General features: G+C 33.7%; 1 protein-coding gene across 1 annotated transcript; it reads left to right on the top strand.

Annotated features, from left to right (window-relative positions):
• Window positions 1-99: 99 nt before the first annotated feature.
• On the top strand, window positions 100-12,511 carry LOC120217507 (mitochondrial arginine transporter BAC2-like). Its single transcript, XM_039214594.1, has 7 exons — window positions 100-213; window positions 474-596; window positions 712-787; window positions 2,031-2,126; window positions 10,167-10,683; window positions 11,631-11,766; window positions 12,273-12,511. The coding sequence occupies exons 2-7, from the start codon at window positions 480-482 to the stop codon at window positions 12,468-12,470; spliced, it is 1,140 nt and encodes a 379-aa protein (XP_039070525.1). The 5' UTR covers window positions 100-213; window positions 474-479; the 3' UTR covers window positions 12,471-12,511.
• Window positions 12,512-13,378: the final 867 nt, after the last annotated feature.

A 13,378-nucleotide genomic window follows, 5' to 3' on the forward strand; every position in this document is an offset into this window, starting at 1 on the left:
TCAGTTGTGTTTTTCCCCCTCGATTTGAAATTTGGGTTTATTTTTTTTCACCTTGTTCTCTCACGCTAATGCCTTTGCTTCCCATATTTCTTCAAACTCGTAGGTAAACAACTACATCTACAAGTATATAATTTTGCTGTTATTTGTTGAGAACGCCACCGACCAACTTAACTATTCTTAAGGAATTGCGAAAAATAAGCTACACAGGCTCGAGTATGTTTCTTTCGTGTGATCGTGAATTAGTATTTTATTTTTCGTTAGTTAATCAGCCTGTCAATCATTTTATCAAACACTTAACATGCATTTGCGACGTGTGGGGTATTAACTTGTTTTGCTCTGGGGTAGTCCTTATTTTCCATAGTTCATCATTCTGTCAATCATTGTATCGAACAGTTAACATGCATTTGCCGCGAATTATTTTCTTTATTGTTCTGAATTAAATTATGAAAATATTAAATCATTGTAGTTTCCAGGTTGGAATGGATGAATTGTTGCAGAACCATTTGTTTGCAACCCATGCAATTGCTGCTTCAGGTTCTGTAGTCTTTGGCACTGCTCTTACTTATCCTCTTGATACCATCAAATCCCTTATCCAGGTTCCCCTTAGTTTTCTCATTAACTTTTTTTTTCATTCTTTATGACCCTTTTCCTAGTTCAAGGAAAAAATATTAATCTATTTATTTATAATATACTTAAAATTGAGGTGAACAGGTTGGTTCAGGTTCTAGTAAACAATTAAGTGCCTCTCAGGTTATAAAACGAGTTCAAGCTTTGTCAGGGTATTCAGGTAAGCCATTATGCTTCTCTTTTATTTACTTACTATTCTTAAAACATTGGTCTTCCACCTTTAAGTAAAACTGTTATTTGGTAGTTAATTGTTTTGTTTGTTTGATGCTATTAGGCAAAACATATGGAATGTTGTGTGATTGTTGGATTTTTTTAATTTACAGTAAATACAAAATTGCATATTTCATGAAATGAAAGCGAGAATATTCGTTTCCAAAACTTGATGTGCTTGCTTTCTATGTTTAGTTTTTACATTAATGGGTGGCGATCAAACGTTTAAGTTTTATTGGAGACTTTTATCCTTCTTGTCCTTGCCGCTTTCGAGTACATCAAGAAATAAAAATGAAGGGAAAAGGGGAATGAAGAAATGCTCTTTGCTGATTTGAAATAAGATCATGTATCATTTGCCCGTTATTTATATATTTGGATACGATGAGAGTTAACAAAGGGAGGAAGGTAGATGAAGAAAAGCTTGTGAAGAATGGTAATTCTCTGTTACTTTTTATGGAAGCAAAACTGCGGAGGAGAATGTATAGCTGCAGCAAAATGGATTTTTTTTGCATGCTTTTGTCTTGTTGATATTCAAACTAATGGTAGAGTACAATGAAGACAAATTTGAGATGGTTGAAAGGTTTACCTGTAATTTATAGAGCAGGGACAAATTTGAGAATCTAGCTGGTTATGCTTAAAAGATTAGAGTTAAATTTTCGGAAATTGTTTTCTCTGGTGCCTTTGAAAGAAACAAAACAAGTTGTGCTATTGTCTGCTTTGGTGCCTTTGTGCTAGGCAATATATCTCCCTTTTTTAGCAACCTTATTTAATAAGGTGTACATCTATCATGTCTTGGAGCCCTGTTTTGTAATGCAAGAGCCACAACGAAGATAGATCGTTTGATTGTAGCTCTCTTGCGTCTCTTTTCTTCTCCTTTTTTATGCCATTGTTTTTTTCAAAAATAATATCAAATAGAAAATAAGAGTTTTAAGTATTGAAAAAGGAGTGGATGGAGTCTTGGGACTGTCCAAATTGGAAGGATGGATGCTTATTTTGCTTTTGATTGACACCTTTCAGATTTTTTAACATTCTACTATACAAACTAAAATTTCCAGTTCCTCTCTCCCCAACCCACTTCTTTTGGTCCTTCCTTGCTTTCTCATTTTGGCATTATTTTTATGGGGAAGTATGCCGTGGTAAGTATCCGAACTTTTAGGTGGACTTTGAATTTTGCTTTATTTTGAAAAGTATAGGTTTGTACAGTGGCTTTGAGTGGTTGGCCTGGGGGAGAATTTTCGGTGTGGCAGCTCGCTTTGGAACATATGAAGTTTTGACAGCTTTCTATAAAGGTATTCTTGCCATTTACTTTTTTCTTCTTCTTCTTTTACTCACCTCTTGTCATTTACTTAATATTGTTTTAGAAGGCATTTTTCCCTGAATGTTGTATTCTTGATATAACCTGTTTGTTGCTATATTCCACTATTTGGGTGCTTAAAAACCATGAAAGCCTTATATTTATGTCAGTACAAAAGATACAACTTAGGTGTCATTATGGCGTTGGCTATTGTAGACATTAATCCGTTATTTTTTTTAATATTGAGTAGATCAAAAAGTTTTTACATCTTACTTTGGCTCATGATAGTGCAATGCCAATTAAACAACCTAGGAGCCTTTTTATGAGTTATTGTTTTGCCTTTATTTTGATTTTCAGAGTGACCACAGCTTTGAATCACTTGTAAACCGTCCAATAAAATCAGCCCTTCTTCATATCCATTCCTTTGAATCAATTCAGAGTGACCCTTATCTCAACTCTTTTTCAGTTTGTGTTTTACATCTGAGTTTTTTCCAAAACCGAACTTGACTGTTATCACTCAAACCACATACCTCTATACCTAGCATGGATATTTTTCTCCCCTCCTGTAACACCCCAACCCGTACCCGACTTGAATACGGGTCCGAGATGTCACATTGACATTTTTCAAAACCTTTACTCTTGTAAAAGTACTGAACATTTGAATTTATATTAAGAAAATACAGTCAAATATTATTCAATTGTGTGTTCTATAAAAATTTGAGATAAAAACGTTTTTATGAACGGTGAAATACGATATGAACAGTAATACAGTAACCTGCTACAGTGATTTTTCGTAAATTGTACATAACACTCATAAAAAAATTTAACAGTTCATTTCTTTGCATTTGTACTTATATATATATGTTTAAAAGATTACAAAACTCGATCAGAGCATAATACCTAATTTACCTACTTTAATTACATGCCAACCTATTTATCATAATAATACATACTGTATAATTTACTTCTGATCTGGTCTTTGGGCAGAGATATGTTGTTACTTTGAACTTAGCTTTGATCCTTCTGCTTCTCAGTACCTACGTGTAAATCACTTACACGCTAAGTCATAGACTTAGTGAAGCAAAAACATAATAACAATAATGCATTTCTCATAAATATAAACATTCAATCTATGAATTCAATCGAGTCGCATATAATTCAGTATACATGATAACCTGAGATAATATAAATACTTTTAGTACCTCTTTATCGTATAACTACATATATCGAACATTTCTCTACATACCATGGAACACATATACTACTTCACAACAAAACATACCTAGTCCATTTACTCTCTGTAAAGACCATGTATTAGCCCATGTATACTTTTGAGAACTCAAGGTATGTGAGTACATTGAGGTTGTGCACCACTATGCTGTCACAACAGCTCGATCAATGTCCCGAAGGACCAGTCCATAGATTCCGAAGAACCTAGGTAAACAGTCCATATGTCCTGAAGAACATAGGTAAACAGTCCATATGTCCCGAAGAACATAGGTAAACAGTCCATATGTCCCGAAGAACATAGGTAAACAGTCCATATGTCCCGAAGAACATAGGTAACCCTCGACCCTTGGCATGCCAACTATACCCCTAGCTCTCATATCACATAACATGGGCATTATCATTTATGACCGTTCACATTACTTATTCATATTCTTACTCTTATAAACACATATCGTTTCTTTTCAGTCACGTATTACATATACGTGTAATCCTTGATCTCATAATCACATGTTCCTTCTCTTCTATCACATACCAAATGTATGTGTAAACACATATCTAATATCATATGTTGCATTTTCATGTAAGCATGTAAATCATGTAACATATAAACATAACATCCATTTCTATGTACTAATGCATACAGAGTAATCACATAACATTATATAAGTTACTTCTTACCATAGTAACTCTATCATTGACTCATCGCAAGCCAATGTTTGATCAATCACATAAGTACAATTTAAATTGCACTCACCTTAGCCTTGCTTTGATTCGATTATTCCGGAACTTGTTTAGGCTCAATATCTACATAAATATATCATTTCAAAACAACTATCAGAAGCCTAAACTTTAAACTTGATGTTAATAACTTAAACCGGTTTAATAAATTGAATTCTGAATTTTTATTTAGGGGGGAATCGATACCCCCCCCAGGGGAATCGATACCCCCTGAACAATCTGGAATTTTTCGTTCAAGAGGGGGAATCGATTCCCATTCATAGGGTATCGGTTCCCTCTGCCCAGAAATTGCATTCTAAGCTCGAAAATCATCAATTTTCAATTCTAACCTTCCTATTTTACCTCCCTTAATACTCCTAACTTTAATACACATACTTAAACTTATTTCTATTCCATAATCACTTCTTTAACTTCAAATATAGTCATTCCTATGTAATTACAAAAATTCTACTAGTTTTGCAACATGTTCAAATTCCTATTCTAACACTTTCTATCCCTTAATTAACTTGATTACAAGTCAAATTCAACTTTCAATTCTCAATATACACTTTATTTCAATATTTCATTCCAAAACTCCTAATCTTTAAATCCTCATAAACTCTTCATTTTGTTGTTTTAAAGCAAATTAATCCTTCCTTAATCTTACTTAGCATCTAATAATCAAAACTAAACTTAAATTTCAGCACATAATCAACTCAAGAGACAACTTACCTTTTGCTTGGCTTCACACGTGAAGAGAAAAAAATGAAGAAGGAAAAGAGAGAAGAGATTTTTCTGGAAAAATCTCCATCCTTATCCATATATATATATCATTTAATTATATTTTCAAGTCTAATGACCATTTTGCCCTTTAACTCTTTAGATAATTACAATAAACTTTTAGGAAATATTTTTGACAAATCATTAAACTATTAAACTATTATACTTTAATCACCATATTATGAAATTTTACAATTTTGGTCACTATCCCGTATTTTGGGATGTTACAAATCTTCCCCCCTTAAGAAAATTCGTCCTCGAATTTTCATTGCACCAGGAGATAAGATATTGTCTACACATCTCCAATGAATTTTACTTTAACCTTTCTTAAAATCCATATAATGTAACTCATTATATAGACAGTAACCTCTAGTTCCATCACTCCATACCAATAATCCATCTATAATGTAAATCACTGATGTACATATTCTTAAACTTTCCTATAACAATATTCTGCATCATTTGATCTTTTAATATTCTCCTTATAAGAATCATCCCCTATGCCTTATTTCATCAATGCAGCAAAGAAACTATTCTATTTCAGAACGATATAAATCCTCTAACATTATACTACTGGTTTATTTCCAATCTTACTTCAAATTCATTGAATAACAATTCATCAATTTAGTAAGAAATTAAATTCTCCGAATTATAATGGGACACTTTCCATATATCTTACTTATCCACACACTGTACCCTAATATATTTGTCACTGTCATATTACTATAAATAACTTCTAATTGAATTCTCAATTCTTTCACCAATTTACTACTAATATATAAACATGCAAGCCTAAATCAATCATTATCATAATGTATTTATTTCACACTAGAAAGATACCTGCTATTATCTCCGGATCATCAAAATCTTCATTGGTATTGATATTATACATTCGAGCAGTGGAGCGTATTTCTTGTTGAGTAGAAGATTCAGATTGGCTCCTACCTCTTCCTCTCCTTCTCCCTCTCCCAGGTATCATAACAGATCGTTCCGACTGTACTGGTTCTCCTTTCCCCAATGGGCAATCTCTCACAAAATGTCCCATTTCACCACATCGGAAACAAGCTCCGGATTCTACCCTACATATTCCACCATGATATTTTCCACAAGTCTGACAATGTCTCTGTTGGGTTCTGTCCTCACCAAATCCTACTGATTGGGTCTGTCTAACTTTCCCCTGATTTGATTCTCTAACGGAGGATTCTACCCCTCCAGACCTTGCCTGAGACTGAGTACCAGAATCTCTACCCCTCTTGGGTGGTGCAGAACTCGATAAAGCCCCAGTTCTTTTAGATGATTGGGTTCTTTGATCCCCAAACCTTTCATTCTGAGCTCTCTCTAGAGCTTTAGCACGATTTACTATTTCTTGAAATGAGGACAAGTTCAATACTATTAGCATTTCTTTCAACCTTGGGTGCAAGCCCTCTACAAACCACTCACACACATCCTTCTCTGTTGGAATCAACTCAACCGCAAAACGACTTAACTTATTAAACTCGCACTCGTACTCATACACTGTGTGATTCATCTGTTTCAGATTCAAAAATTCTTGCTTCATTTGACGGATAAATTGATCCCCTATATACTTATGCTTAAATTCTTCTAAGAACAAAGACCATGTCACTTGATCATTGGTCATTCTCAAAGTGACATTTGTCCACCAAATTCTCGCTTGCCCACGAAGCAAGGAGACCACTCCATCTAACTTCTCTACATTAGAACAGCGGAGTCCATCTAACATAATTTTTACATCATTAAGCCAAAGGTCCGCAGCAACAGGACCTTCTTCGGCTTCACCTTTAAACTCTGTAGCTCCTAAACCCTTCAACTCCTTTGCAACATTCATTCTTGGAGTTGAAGTAACAGGAGGTTGATAACGCGTCAATACCGCATCTAATGTTCTAAAGAACACATCTTGATCAGTTACAGGCACTCCAGAAGGTGTCTGTTCTTCACCTTGCCTGGCCAGGGCAGGTGAATTACTGCTCTCAGCGGGCCGATCATCTCCCGCTTGACTTCTATAACTATCATGTCCGGACATCTATTAAGAATAAACATATCGTTCTATTAGCAAAACAACATACTCACTACTATACCAGATCAGAAGTTTTCACTATTTTGTTGGCATGTATACATTATAAGACACCCTAGACTCTTGTTTATGCCGAGAATCGGCTAAACCGTAGCTCTGATACCATTAAATGTAACACCCCAACCCGTACCCGACTTGAATACGGGTCCGAGATGTCACATTGACATTTTTCAAAACCTTTACTCTTGTAAAAGTACTGAACATTTGAATTTATATTAAGAAAATACAGTCAAATATTATTCAATTGTGTGTTCTATAAAAATTTGAGATAAAAACGTTTTTATGAACGGTGAAATACGATATGAACAGTAATACAGTAACCTGCTACAGTGATTTTTCGTAAATTGTACATAACACTCATAAAAAAATTTAACAGTTCATTTCTTTGCATTTGTACTTATATATATATGTTTAAAAGATTACAAAACTCGATCAGAGCATAATACCTAATTTACCTACTTTAATTACATGCCAACCTATTTATCATAATAATACATACTGTATAATTTACTTCTGATCTGGTCTTTGGGCAGAGATATGTTGTTACTTTGAACTTAGCTTTGATCCTTCTGCTTCTCAGTACCTACGTGTAAATCACTTACACGCTAAGTCATAGACTTAGTGAAGCAAAAACATAATAACAATAATGCATTTCTCATAAATATAAACATTCAATCTATGAATTCAATCGAGTCGCATATAATTCAGTATACATGATAACCTGAGATAATATAAATACTTTTAGTACCTCTTTATCGTATAACTACATATATCGAACATTTCTCTACATACCATGGAACACATATACTACTTCACAACAAAACATACCTAGTCCATTTACTCTCTGTAAAGACCATGTATTAGCCCATGTATACTTTTGAGAACTCAAGGTATGTGAGTACATTGAGGTTGTGCACCACTATGCTGTCACAACAGCTCGATCAATGTCCCGAAGGACCAGTCCATAGATTCCGAAGAACCTAGGTAAACAGTCCATATGTCCTGAAGAACATAGGTAAACAGTCCATATGTCCCGAAGAACATAGGTAAACAGTCCATATGTCCCGAAGAACATAGGTAAACAGTCCATATGTCCCGAAGAACATAGGTAAACAGTCCATATGTCCCGAAGAACATAGGTAACCCTCGACCCTTGGCATGCCAACTATACCCCTAGCTCTCATATCACATAACATGGGCATTATCATTTATGACCGTTCACATTACTTATTCATATTCTTACTCTTATAAACACATATCGTTTCTTTTCAGTCACGTATTACATATACGTGTAATCCTTGATCTCATAATCACATGTTCCTTCTCTTCTATCACATACCAAATGTATGTGTAAACACATATCTAATATCATATGTTGCATTTTCATGTAAGCATGTAAATCATGTAACATATAAACATAACATCCATTTCTATGTACTAATGCATACAGAGTAATCACATAACATTATATAAGTTACTTCTTACCATAGTAACTCTATCATTGACTCATCGCAAGCCAATGTTTGATCAATCACATAAGTACAATTTAAATTGCACTCACCTTAGCCTTGCTTTGATTCGATTATTCCGGAACTTGTTTAGGCTCAATATCTACATAAATATATCATTTCAAAACAACTATCAGAAGCCTAAACTTTAAACTTGATGTTAATAACTTAAACCGGTTTAATAAATTGAATTCTGAATTTTTATTTAGGGGGGAATCGATACCCCCCCCAGGGGAATCGATACCCCCTGAACAATCTGGAATTTTTCGTTCAAGAGGGGGAATCGATTCCCATTCATAGGGTATCGGTTCCCTCTGCCCAGAAATTGCATTCTAAGCTCGAAAATCATCAATTTTCAATTCTAACCTTCCTATTTTACCTCCCTTAATACTCCTAACTTTAATACACATACTTAAACTTATTTCTATTCCATAATCACTTCTTTAACTTCAAATATAGTCATTCCTATGTAATTACAAAAATTCTACTAGTTTTGCAACATGTTCAAATTCCTATTCTAACACTTCCTATCCCTTAATTAACTTGATTACAAGTCAAATTCAACTTTCAATTCTCAATATACACTTTATTTCAATATTTCATTCCAAAACTCCTAATCTTTAAATCCTCATAAACTCTTCATTTTGTTGTTTTAAAGCAAATTAATCCTTCCTTAATCTTACTTAGCATCTAATAATCAAAACTAAACTTAAATTTCAGCACATAATCAACTCAAGAGACAACTTACCTTTTGCTTGGCTTCACACGTGAAGAGAAAAAAATGAAGAAGGAAAAGAGAGAAGAGATTTTTCTGGAAAAATCTCCATCCTTATCCATATATATATATCATTTAATTATATTTTCAAGTCTAATGACCATTTTGCCCTTTAACTCTTTAGATAATTACAATAAACTTTTAGGAAATATTTTTGACAAATCATTAAACTATTAAACTATTATACTTTAATCACCATATTATGAAATTTTACAATTTTGGTCACTATCCCGTATTTTGGGATGTTACACCTCCACCCCTTCTTCCAGTGTCAAGTTTGCTAGTTATATGTAAATACTATATCTATTAAAATGGTTGCAGATGTTTGAAAACTAATTTTTCAATATCAGCATCTCTTCATTGTAGAATGGGATTCAATTCATTATCTGTGTTGTAACAAGAGCTGATAATCTGTGATTCTTATACCATTTCTAATTAATAATATTAAAATATCTGTGAATATTGCTCCCTCCATATCATTTTATTTATCCATCTTTCCCTTTCTTTGATGTTTCAAAACTATGCCCTCTTTCTTTTTTCTAAAAACCTAATACATAATTTTCTTTTATGTTTCAAATTTGTGGTTGTTTTACCTTTTGACATTAGAACCCTTGATAAATCAATTTTATAATAAAATTTTAATCTAAGCTGAAGATTTTATTCTTAGTTTTCATGGAAGTCCAATAGGGACAAGGATTTTGGAATGGAGTATATAAAGAAACCCGATGGTTATAATCTTGTGATCTCATATTCTGATATCTGTAGTAACTTAAATGGTGTGTTCGCTATCTGTTGTCACTCCATTCCCAGTAACTTCCTCCTCATAATTTGAAGATTTACATGTTAATGGAAAACATAAGAGTATAATTGTAATTTTTCCCAATTACATCCACAAAGTTCACTTCATTATGTTGTGATGTGGCTGTTCCACAGATGGTCGAGAAGACAATTTTGTGTATGTCTCTGAGGCCCTTATGGCAGGGATTGCAGCTGGTGCTGTGGAGGCACTAACAAGCACACCATTTGAACTTATTAAACTCCGTGCACAGGTTACCTCTGCTTCTCGCATCTCAAGAGCAACACCAGTAACAGGGAATAAAACTGTTATGCCATCAATTTCCAGATTATTACGTGGATATACTCCAGATATGAAGGCATTGAACAATGCTGTCGGTATGTTGTCCATTTTAAACAGCAAGCACCCTAATATGGTTGGTGCCATACAAGAGTACCCTTGGATGATGACTGGGTCTGGAAGGCCACCATCAGTTTATGATGTCCGGAGACCATCTGAAATAATTTCTTTGGAAGGATGGAGTGCATTTTGGAGAGGCCTTCGTTCGGGAGTTGCTCGAGACTCTGTATTTGGTGGCATATTTTTCTCTTCTTGGGACTGTTTGCACCAAATTATGCTTAATTGGAAGGCGGCCGGGATGGATCCCCCACCCAGGTGCTTTTCTGAGTCTTTTCCTTGCCATTTGGGGCATGGAGTTTCCATGTTGAATATTTTTAGTTCATTGTATGCATGCAAATTGTTTAGTTGATTATATGCTTGCAACTTCTAGTCATTTTTCCAACCTATGCTACTCAAATTTGAGTATGAGTTTTGGATACCGGCATGTGTCTGACATGGGTATGTTCAATTTAGTTTTTTCCCATGTAGTTGGAGGGTCATATCCTCATACCGTATTCACTATTGTCAGGGTACTCCAAGCAAAATGAAGAGTTAGAGCAACATAGGTTGTAACTATGTTCTACACTTATAATGCTAAGGAGAATAGAGAGAAAGATACTGACCCAGATACAGCAGAAAATCCGCTAATTTATTGGTTCAAGTTTATCATTGTCTCATTGGGAACTTCAAACCTTGATTTACATACTAAGTATTTAACACGCTTTTTGTAACTTTTTTAGTGAGTGCTAGTCTTACATTTCCCATGTAATATATGGTGTTAAATTTGAAGACTATCTCAGGTTTCTATTTTCTATGATAATTTATATAATCAGAAGTTCTTGTGACGTGGTTTTGCTAGTCTGTTGTCTCACAAGATCTACCAGTTATTTTGTCAGTTCTGCTTGTGGTTGTACAAGATTAACATGAAATCAAGAGATGGAATATCATCATACAGGATTTTTATAATCATAAGTTCTTGTGACATAGTTTTCCTTGTATTTAGTCTCACAAGGTTTGCTGATTGTTTGACTATTCAACTTTGCTGTGGTTGTATAAGACGAACATGAAATCAAGAATTCAAATGGAATAGCAATATAGCATTACATGGAATTATGTGAAATTAGTTGCATGAATTTCAAGGATTTTCTGAACTTTTTTAGGATTTTGATTTAAATGCTTGTTTATGTGGCTAAATTTGAAATCCTTTTGTTTTTCTCCCTAAGGTATGATGAAGAAATCGGTCCACTATCCCCTGTAGCTGCTAGTCTTGCAGCAGGGTTTTCGGGTTCAGTTGCTGCTGCTGCATCTCATGGTTTTGACACAGCCAAAAGTCGATCACAATGTACAGTGTTACCCAAGGTATTTCTTTTATTTGGTGCCACTTTGTCTTTGATGACCGTTATAGCATATAAGCTTTTCTCATCCAATTTTACCTCTGCCATCAACTTTGAAGATAATCAATTAGTATTCAAGGTGTTCCTATTTTCAACTTTCGGCTGTGTTGTATGAACTGCATTCTTTTTAGAAACTCAGTATATTGTGATTGTTAAAGTCTACATGTAACTCAAATGTCAAGAAAAAGAAAGAAAAGCAAGTGTGAAGTGAGACGTTATGTTACAAACTTACAATACTATATTACTCGGACTCGGACATGTGTTCGACACCGATATGACTAGATCTTTTAATTTTATTATGTATTCGGAGTAACATTGGTGGTCATATCTCCATGAGTGTCGGACATGGGTATTCCAAGAAAATAAGAAAGTCTCAGAATAATGTAGTTGCAATCGATGCTTTATTCATGGTGTTTTGATTTGACTTGCTCACATGCCGATTGCCTTCATGTAGCCACTTTTTTCATGCAGTTCATTTCAATGGAGAGAAAGCTTCTCAAGTGGAAAACACCAGGGAAAAGATTCGAGAAACTCGTCGGCATCCACCCTGAAGATAGAAACCTCTTGTTCCGGGGTATGTGGTTACGGATGGCTCGTAGTGGAATCGCATCGTTCGCAGTCGTCGGAAGTTATTACTTTTCTGTTGCTTACCTTGTTCCGGGTAATTGATCCCCGAGAGCTCTGCATCGGTAAAATATTTAAGAGGGAAGGAAAGGACAGGTCACAGGTGGGAATGGTTAAAATTAAGTACGAAATGGTGGTTTGAAGATAGTTTCTTAAACCTATGTTACAATATTTCATTTTCCCTAAATTCGAGATTTAATGTTAATCAATACTGAACTTATTATCTTAACAATAAAAATGAAACGTTTTCTCTAGAAGTCTCGAGTTCTAACAAATGCGTCTGTAGAATATGTATGCATTATTAATTATTAAATTCGAATAATTGTGTATGTAACTTAAATCTCCACTTCTATCTTTCACTAAAGAGGTAAGAAATCGAATCCGTGAAGCCGGAGTTGGTTTGCATGTGACATTGAATTAATATAATAGAATACAGGACAAAATTATATAAATTATCTAATCTAATGAAAGTGTAAAATTTAGGTTTATAATTTTATAATATGAAAAAATAATTAAAAAAATATTATTGACATCTAAATTCATTAAGTAATTAACCGTTTGCCGAAAAATTCATTAAGTAATAAAAGTTATTAATATTATTCTAAATACAATTAAAATATTTAAACAATATCCAAACATACAAATAATTCAAACAAGAAGTTAATTAATCAAAGGTGGGTCTAACCGAATAATTTTGAAATTTTCGAAAATTTTAGAATGGTAAGATTTTGAGATGATGCATTTCAAAATGCTAATACTTATGACTATTTTGTTTGGATAATTAATTAATTTAAAAAATTAAATTATTAAGATTTTATGAATTTAAAAACAATTATAAAAAATTAACAAAGTATACAATATGTATATCTTTAGCTTTATAAATATATATAAATAATTATAATAATGTGTAATATAAAAATATACATTAAGATTGATTAAAATAATATTTTATA

This window comes from Hibiscus syriacus, unplaced genomic scaffold, assembly GCF_006381635.1.
Source record: "Hibiscus syriacus cultivar Baekdansim isolate YM2019G1 unplaced genomic scaffold, ASM638163v2 tig00110187_pilon, whole genome shotgun sequence".
NCBI classification, from domain to species: Eukaryota; Viridiplantae; Streptophyta; class Magnoliopsida; order Malvales; family Malvaceae; genus Hibiscus; species Hibiscus syriacus.